Source organism: Rutidosis leptorrhynchoides, chromosome 4 (genome assembly GCF_046630445.1).
Source record: "Rutidosis leptorrhynchoides isolate AG116_Rl617_1_P2 chromosome 4, CSIRO_AGI_Rlap_v1, whole genome shotgun sequence".
NCBI classification, from domain to species: Eukaryota; Viridiplantae; Streptophyta; class Magnoliopsida; order Asterales; family Asteraceae; genus Rutidosis; species Rutidosis leptorrhynchoides.
The window spans coordinates 388,100,411-388,110,636 of NC_092336.1; the positions used below are offsets into that span (position 1 = coordinate 388,100,411).

The 10,226-nt window shown below is 33.6% G+C and overlaps 1 protein-coding gene across 1 annotated transcript; it reads left to right on the forward strand.

Annotated features, from left to right (window-relative positions):
• Positions 1 to 7,719: 7,719 nt before the first annotated feature.
• On the forward strand, positions 7,720 to 9,408 carry LOC139841901 (uncharacterized). The gene has a single exon (XM_071832088.1). It carries the CDS (start codon positions 7,720 to 7,722, stop codon positions 9,406 to 9,408), a length of 1,689 nt encoding a protein of 562 aa, XP_071688189.1.
• The last annotated feature ends 818 nt before the right edge of the window (positions 9,409 to 10,226 follow it).

Consider the following 10,226-nt stretch of genomic DNA (forward strand, 5'->3'; position numbering starts at 1 on the left):
ATTCGTTTAAATAATAAAAAGTGAAGACAAAAGACAGATTCGACGAATTGAAGACGCAAATGACCAAAAAACTAAAAAGTACAAAGTACAATCCAAGTGGTTCAAATTATTGATAAGAAACGTCTAAAAATTACAAGAGTACAAGCCGTGAAACACAAAGTACAAGATATTAAATCGTACTAAAAGGCGTTCGAAAATCCAGAACCGAGACATGAACCAACTTTTAGCGCGCGACGCAACGGACCAAAAATTACAAGTCAACTATGCACAAAAATATAATATAATATATAACTAATTATATATATTATTATATATTATAATTATACCTAGCCCACGTTTTGGATTTAATCTATGAGCTGGAATCCAGACCTCCGCACTCGCGGAGCTGTGAAGCACAAAAGCTCCGCACTCTCTGTACAGTGAAACGTGGGCCTATAAAAGGCCGCGCATTCTGATCGATAAAATCCATCCTTTTTCTACTTGTTACTCTCAATTTATATTTATATTTATATTTATATTTTAATTGTAATTTTAATTTTAATTTAAGATTAATAATAATAAGGTTATGTTATCGAATGTTTTAAGGTTGTAAGTCGAAATTCTGTCCGTGTAACACTACGCTATTATTAATCATTGTAAGTTATGTTCAACCTTTTTAAATTAATGTCTCGTAGCTAAGTTTTTATTATGCTTATTCAAATCGAAGTAATCATGATGTTGGGCTAAATATTAAAGACGGGGTTATTGGGCTTTGTACCATAATTGGGGTTTGGACAAAAGACCGACACTTGTGGAAATTGGACTATGGACTATTAATGGGCTTTATATTTGTTTAACTGAATGATAATTTGTTAATTTAATATAGAGATTTACAATTTGACGTATCTATAAATAACCATATACACTCTATCGGACACGATGGGTAGGATATTTATAAATACTAATAATCGTTCATTTAACCAGACACGGGAATGTATTAATAGTCAACGGACTCATTAAAACAGGGGTGAATTATGTACAAGGACACTTGGCGTAATTGTTAACAAAGTATTAAAACCTTGGGTTATACGCAGTCGATATCCTGGTGTAATTATTAAACAAAGTATTAAGACCTTGTTACAGTTTAAGTCCCCAATTAGTTGGAATATTTGACTTCGGGTATAAGGATAATTTGACGAGGACACTCGCACTTTATATTTATGACTGATGGACTGTTATGGACAAAAACCAGATGGACATATCAAATAATCCAGGACAAAGGACAATTAACCCATGGTAATAAATTAAAATCAACACGTCAAACATCATGATTACGGAAGTTTAAATAAGCATAATTCCTTTATTTTATATCTTATCGCATTTTTAATTATTGTACTTTTTAATTATCGCACTTTTAATTTATTGTCATTTTATTTATCGCACTTTAATTTATCGCACTTTAATTATCGTTATTTATTTTACGTTTTAAATTAAGCTATATTTATTTTTAATATTTTACATTAGGTTTTAATTGTGATTTAAGTTTTAAAATCGACAAACCGGTCATTAAACGGTAAAACCCCCCCCTTTTATAATAATAATAATAATACTACTTATATATATATATTTATAAAAATATAGTTTTAAAAATATAGCGTTAAACTTGGCTAGTTCCCTGTGGACGAACCGAACTTACTAAAAATTATACTACTGTACGATTAGGTACACTGCCTATAAGTATTGTAGCAAGGTTTAGGTATATCCACTCTATAAATAAATAAATAACTTGTGTAAAATTGTATCGTATTTAATAGTATTTCGTAATAAAAATATAACTATTTCGTACCCCTCTGCTTTAACATCAATGCTATACCGAATCTGACGCCCTACGACCTAACGACATCGCACGAACAAAACCGTCCGTTTTGGCTATATCACCAACCATAGGCATTTCGAATTAAGTATACCTTGATGTCGATCCGATATAACACACAATTCTGCATTAGTATGACAATTAACATGGGTTTGGAATTGCTTCAAAAACTAAGTCCAACTTTCCTTCGTCTGTTGGTCAAGTATTGCTAATGTAACAGGCAGAATTTGCCCGTTGGAAATTATTGCTACCACACTAAGCATCTTGCTCATGTAGTTACCCTTTAAATGAGTCACGTCGATACAAATGATAGGAATACATAATTGATACACCCTAATAGCTGGGCCAAATGCCCAAAACACATACTTGAATGTGTCAATACCGTTCTCATTTTAAGAGCCATGTGAGAAATGAACAATTGTATCCGAATTACTATAAATCAATTCAATTAGATATTTGAGAAGTGCAGCAAAGATACTTTGCCAAGTTCTAAACAACCGTTCAATTACAATACGCCTAGAATTCCAAGCCTTAGCGTAAGTTATATCCACGTTCCAAGCTTGTATTAGTGAACATGGATGTGTTTAATTTGATATGCAATATTTTTTTTCGACTTGAAACATAATTTCATTAGCAATTAACTTGAGGTTAAGCAACGATTGCTGTTACCTCATACGTTTCCGTAGCAAATGTGTGCATCACTCCATTTTTAAATTTTCCACACATATCTTTATTTTTCATTGAACCAGCTACGATCCACGAAAATCATCTTTTTTTCTCTCGTGAACCATTGTAATTCGAATCGGTTGTGTAACAAGCTGCTTTATAATAATGTGGCCTGCTATCTTCAATGAAAATTTCTCTCTATCTTTCGATATTCCAGTTCCGAAAAGCAGATACAAATTCTTCTTTGTTTCTAAAAATCATTCCTTTTTTAAGTACACCGTCTTTGTTGATACAATCTCATCCTAGCTCATCATCATCATCATCAAATTCAGACCAATCAGACTCATCTTCGGCATTAAGAAACCCAAAAGGATGTCTCACGGGATCTTGGATAGGCATTTCGACCACATTTTCATCGTCTTCGGAAACATCTTCTTCAACACTATACTCATCTAACGTACCGTCAGTCGGTGTTGAAATACCATCACCGAAATCAACTTCTTCATTTTCTTCTTCAGCCTTAACTTCATCTTCATCTACAAATACACCTCTGATTGAGATGTGGATGCACCGCCTTCCTTGGTTTGTATAACTTGAGAAGATTGCATTATATTTTACAACTAATCCATAAAACTTGAATGTGGTATCGGATGACGTGCTCAATCTGAATTTCAATTTGAGCATTGTATTGTGGATTTTCCCCAGCGAAAAAATACATTATTTCTAAAGAACAGTCGTCTTAAATTTCAATCAGACATACATTGCCGAAGAACTCGCTCCACATAATCATTTTCAACGTACAAGATCTTGGATCGACAATCGGTAAGCCATTTTGTAAACGCCATACAATTAAGTTTTTGGTATTGTAGAAAAGTGGCTCTAAGTGATGTATCATCACCACTTAGCCAACGATTCCGAAATGCATTTCCACGACCCCAGACAAAATGAACCATAAATTCACGAAATTCAGCCATTAAATGTAGTGAGTTAAGTGTGTAAAGTGTGTTTAGTGTTTTTGAAGATTAACTGATTGAATAAATGTTGAATAGTTTTGGAGATTAAATGAGTTTAGTGTGTTTCATATTAACAAGTATATGAACTTTATAAATAAAAGAAAAATCTACAAATTGAAACTAATAATGAATTGCAATAATGCACTACGATAGGATAGGGTTGCAGCCTTACATCAATGGTTAAGCAATAGTGCAGCTTTGCAGCAATAATGGAATTGAATTCAGAAAAGTACTGAAATCGGTATTTGAAATGTCGGTTTCAGTACAATCAACAAAAATCGGGGCTGACTAGGACAAACCGGCATTAGAAATGATGGCTTTTGAATACTTACAAAACCAACATTCTTAATGTCGGTTTCACTATGTTTACAAGTGTTTTTAAACTAGAACTGTATAATAGTTGTAAGAAATAGGTATTCAAAAAAAAATTCTAGAGAAATGATTTTCTAAAACCAATATGGGTCACTTCACTAAAAACAAAAAATTATTATAAAAGAAATAACCATAACCATCACTCTTAAAAGGTTAGAATTGATATTTTACCCTACCTTTTATTATCAAGTCAAATATATATAGTATATAGTATATAATATATGGGGATAATTCTCACACATACTTTTTTGATCCTCACACACCAATTGAGTATTATTAGAAGAGTAAAAGGTTAAAATAGGTATGATGCAAGACATGCACTATTTGTAACTAACCAACCAAGATGAAAATTAGCGCAAAATGTAAGATATTAATTCTAATTTCTTAATGTATGGAAGGGTCTAAATTGTAAACTTGGATAGCAACGTGAACTTTGAGAGTAACGTGAACTTGGAGGACAAGTAAAGTTTGTTGGCCAAGTTGTGCTTGGTGACCAAGTTGAATTTGGCTATATAAAGAAGGTTAAGCCTTCATTCCAACTTGCACCTCAAATCAATACACTATTAGTTTCGAGTCTACTTTTCTCTCTTATCTAAAAATAGTGCAAAGTTAAATCTTTGAAGAGTGTAGTTGGTTTAAAGAGAGTGGTTAGTCTATGTCATTGTAATAATATATGATATAATATAATGAAAGTTCTCATTTTGAGAGCCCGTGGTTTTTCTTCGCTTTTAGAGTTTCCACGTAAATAGTTGTGTTGTTAATTTCTCCACTCTTTGTCATCGGGTTGGGGTATGACCTAAACGAGGTCGTTTTTCCCAACACAAAAGTTATCCTGAATTGTACATTGGTTCAAACTCATGAATTTGCAGAGGTAGCATTTTGGTTGATAGTCAATAAATAGATTTTAAAGTCGTATAAGAAAACTTAGGGATGTGTTTTATCCTAGAACGGGTGATGTAAAAAAAATGTACCTTAAAGAGGTTAAGTATAACTATTAATCTAAAATTCAAAGAAACGGTTATGTTGAAACGCGGTCCAAACTTTCTGTTTTTAAAGAAGATATTCATAATGATAAAGTCATAAGTGAGACGACCCGTCCTAATCCACCTGGACGAAATCTTCAACAGATGGTCTCATTGCGAGGTTCTGACCTTTATATGCCATGAACGACTCCATGTAATATCTTTAAAATGAACAAATGCACAGCGAATATGACAACCCTCACTTTTCCATTCTGAATTTACCAAATTGCCCCTAGGGTTTCATTTTCTGATCCTGTGTATTGACATTAGGGTTGTTATCCGGATATAATAAATATAGTAATTAATACTTAAACCCTAATATTATTTAAAACCCTAAAACCTAACCCTATACATTAAATGCTAAACCCTAATATCATTTAAACCCTAACCCTAATACTAAATTAATAATATAGGCTATATGTAATAAAAAAAAAATGTGACGTGTGTATAAATGTTAAACATTGAGGAAACAAATAAAAATAAATAAATAAATAATAATACATTAATATGCAATATACAATTATAAACCAATGACGCTTTTCGACATAACAAATTAAGGAGGTGACATAACAATTAATAAACATATAGTAGTGCTACATGGTTGGTTTGCCACTAATCAAAGAGCCAAATGATAAGAGCTAAATGATGAACCTTTATATTAGTTAATATCAATATGACTAATATAATTATAAGTAATATAACAACTAAATCATGAATTATAAAAACTATATTGTAGAAAGGTGGTTATCAACTCAACTCGTCGACCATATATCTATATCTATCTCTACTTTACAATTCACAAAACCAAACCTTTAAAGATTCTAAGTCTTATCCTAAACATTAAGGAGTTAGTAACCCATTCCAACTCCAAAAAAAAAAAAAAAAAAAAAAAAAAAAAAACTTAGTTAACAAGTAAACTAATCCTACTTCTAGCTTAGTGTATTAATCCTAATCCAATTCTAACTCCTTAAACTAATCAAAGTCCCAATCCTTGCTCTTCAAGTTTATCCTATAAATCCTAGTATGATCATAATTCTAACCCACTCTATAAAAGGGATCCATTGGCTCTTGTTTTCTCATAATTTGCATTCCGTAAATCACACTCAAAATCCCTCTCCTTGTTCTCCTTTTGTTCGGCAGTTTTTCCACCCTATTTCCCCAACAGTATCGACTTCAACCCCACCAAAAACAGCCCACCAACACAGCCAATTTCGGCTGTCATCACAGCCCTCAACCGCCCACCTGCAGCTGTGTTTTACAGCTCATCACCACCGCCACCTACAGCAGTTTCCTGCTGTCACCCGCCACCCTTTTACAACCCACACAGACGCCCAAAAACACCCCTGCAGTCGCTACTTTTCACTATCTTTTTCGACCCACAACAAGCTGCACAGTTGCAGCCATAAATCGCCACAATCACCGACCTGTTTTTCTGTTTTTCCTGCTATAATTCGCCATCTAAAACAGTTCAAGATCGACCAGTTTTGTTGCTCCTGTTGCTGCTGTACTTTGTGACCCAAAACAGTCCCAAAACCACCTCCTACAGCCCCGTTCGTTGCTGTTACAAACCGCCACCCAACATCCCATCTTCCTGCTATTTTCCTGCTGCCATTCGTGATCAAAAACAGCCCTAAAGTCGACTGGTTTGTGGTGTTTTCTGCTGCTATTGTCGTGACCAGGGGCAAAGTTGGGGGGGGGGGGCAGGGGGGGCGCCCGCCCCCAGTCGATTTCGAAATTTTAGTATAAAAATTTGGATTTTTTTTTATTTTGCCCCAACCCAAAAGTCATTTGCCCCAAACTCTAAAGTCCATGATCCAACAAATTTTATTTTTGCCCCAAACTCAAAAGTCTTGATCCATTTAATAAAGAGTTGTACCAATTAAAAAAGTCCACTAGTATCAAGTCCACCTCCTTTCTTTTTCCCTCTCAAAACCGCCATTATAGTCCCATTTTTTCATGTTGTACGTCAGATCCCAAAAAAAAAAAAAAAAAAAACCCCTGCTATTGCAAAATTCGCTGAACCCAGAACCCTAGAAGGCTTGAACCGAAATCAGTAGCATCAAAAATCGATATTTCGAAGAAGGGCTGAAGCATTAAAAATCAGTAGCATCAAAATTCTTCTACCGTCTTTTTGTAAGGTAATAAATTCTCTAATTGAATTTTGTAAATTACAACAAAGCAGTAGCATCAAAAATAAAAATTAGGGTTTAATGTTATGCTCCTAAATATGTTTCTATTTTGCCTGACCTGCTCTTAATTTGGGTTCAAATGTTCAATTGTCTTTTTTATTTGAGATTTGTTATATGTAGACAGTAGACACTTCTGACTTCACACTAGAGTACTAGACATGTAGCTAATTGTTTTATATTGTTTTTTGTTGTTAATAGATTATTAATTGTTACCACTTACCAGATTGTTCATACTTGTTGTTAATTGTTATTATTGTTTTTGTTAACAGATTGTTGTTAACTAACAGATTGTTGTTAATTGTTTTTGTTATGTTGTTGATTGTTATTTATTAATTATTAATAGATTAATAGATATGGAGAATTATTATAAAAGAAAAGAACCATCTTCTTCGACTTCTATTGATGTTGTTGATATGGAGAATCTTCCATCGGATCCGGTTGATTGACCAAGAATTTCGCAATATAATCCTAATCAAAGGGACGAGATAAGAAGACAATATTGGCTTAGAGGACCTTGTCAACCAAAAGGTCATCCATTTCCTTCTACAAATGGTAGACGTTTTGTCAAAGGTTGGTTCGATAAATATGATTGGATAGAGTATAGTATGAAGGCGGATAGAGCATATTGTTTGTGTTGCTACTTATTTAGAGATCATATTGGCCACCAAGGTGGTAGTGAGGCATTTGTAACGGACGAGTTCAATAATTGGAAAAAGACCGAGAGACTTAAAGAGCATGTTGGACATGTAAATAGCTTTCATAATAAAGCACTACAAAAGTGCGAATCTTTAAAGAAACCAAATGAATCTATTGTCAACGCTTTTCATAAGCAAGATGAAAAATCAAAAAAAGAGAATCGAATGCGGTTGAGTGCTACGATTTCTGCTTGTAGGTATTGTTTGAACTGGGCACTACCATTCCGTGGTCATGATGAGTCGGAAACATCTATGTATAAGGGAAATTTCTTGGAATTGATGGACTTTATCTTATTTCACAATGAGGAACTCCGTAATCTACCGAAAGCTCCGGGGAATAACAAATTGATTTCTTCTTATATTCAAAAAGATATTGTTAAGTGCTTTAAACAAGAAGTACTTGATTGTATCTTTATAGATATTGGTGATGATGTGTTTGTGTTATTAGTTGACGAGTCTAGCGATGTATCTAAAAAGGAACAAATGGCTACTGTGTTACGATATATTAATGCACAAGGACTTGTTAAAGAGAGATTTGTGGGCCTTGTTCATGTAAAGGATACATCCTCTTTGTCTCTTAAATCTTCCATTGATTCTTTTTTTTTCAAACATAAAGTGAGCATGCAAAAATTGAGAGGTCAAGGTTATGATGGAGCAAGCAACATGCGAGGCGAGTTTAATGGTTTAAAAGAAAAAATCTTGGAGGAAAATGAATCGGCATATTATGTACATTGTTTTGCTCATCAACTACAATTAGTGGTTGTAGCGGTTGCAAGGAAACATTTGGCAATAGTGAACTTCTTTGACAAGATAGCCGTTTTAATGAATGTTGTTTGTGCTTCTTGTAAAAGAAAAGATATCTTGCTTGACACGGAGAAAAAGAGGGTAGAAGAACAAATTGGTAGTGGTATACTTGAAACCGGAAGAGGATTGAATCAAGAGCTTTCTCTTATACGGCCCGGAGATACACGATGGAATTCTCACTATAATACACTTGTGCGTTTGGTTGATATGTTTCCATCTGTTATTAAGGTCCTTCAATTTGTTAAAGAAGAAGGAAATAACGCTTCTAGCCAAAATCAAGCGATTGGTCTTTTGAAATATTTAAAGTCATTTGATTTTGTTTTTAATTTGCATCTAATGTTGCGCATTTTAGGGTTGACAAATGTATTATCGAAAGCCCTTCAAAGAAAAGATCAAGACATTTTAGAAGCGGTTCAATTAGTGGAGTCAACCAAAGCAAAATTACAAGAGTTAAGAACAAGTGGGTTTGGAATTGTTTTAAAGAAAGCGACGTCTTTTTGTGAGGAACATGACATCCGAATTTTGAAAATGGATGAAGATTGTATTAATACAAGGAGACAAAGGGAAAAGATTACTAATCAACATTATTATGAGATAGAGTGTTTTAACACCGTTTTGGATATGCAAATTCAAGAGTTTGGTGATCGTTTTAGTGAAACTAGTACCGAGTTGCTTTTTTGTATGTCGGCGTTGAGTCCACGTGATTCATTCTCGATGTTTAATTCTTCAAAACTAAGAAGGTTGTGTGAGTTATATCCAAAAGATTTTAATAGTACAGATATGATTGAACTTTAGGGTGAACTTGAAATATACCATCAAAGTGTCCGAAATGATCAAAAATTTAAGGACTTGAATGGTATTGCCGACCTTGCTAGATTGATTGTGGAAACAAGGAAAGATATATCTTATCCATTGCTTTATCGATTATTAAAGCTAGCATTGGTGTTACCCGTTGCGACCGCGACAGTTGAACGATGTTTTTCGTCAATGAAAATTGTAAAGTCGAACCTGCGCAATCGTATTGGAGAGGAGTTTCTCAATGCTTGTGTAATTTGTGCGGTCGAAAGAGAAGTTCTAGCCGAAGTTAAAGATGAAGATGTAATGGAGCGTTTTAATCATATGCGTTTACGTAGAGGAAAATACTAGTTTTTGGTACATTTCGTGCAGTTTTTTGTTACATTTGGCGGAAAAAAAAATTTGTAACTTTTGTTGAATTTTTTTTTCCCCCGGTGACTTGGAAATGACTGGTTCCGCCACTGGTCGTGACCAAGGAGACCCAAGAAACAACCCGTTTTGCCACCTTTTTGATCGCGATTGTTGCTGCGTTTTTCTGCTGTAAATCAGTTTCTGTCTCGACTCACAATCATCATCTTTTCTTGATCTTAAACTTTTTAAGATATACCTAAAACCCTAGCTAAATCTTGCTTAATAATTTATTACTTTCAAGTATTGTGTTATAGTTATGATCATGATATTGAATTAGTTAATTATTATGAATAAAGTGTTATGGATATAAACTATAAATATAAATAATTATCATAAAACTAGATTATAAGTTAAAGATTACGAATATGAATAATTATTATGATTAATGATTATAATATAGATTATGA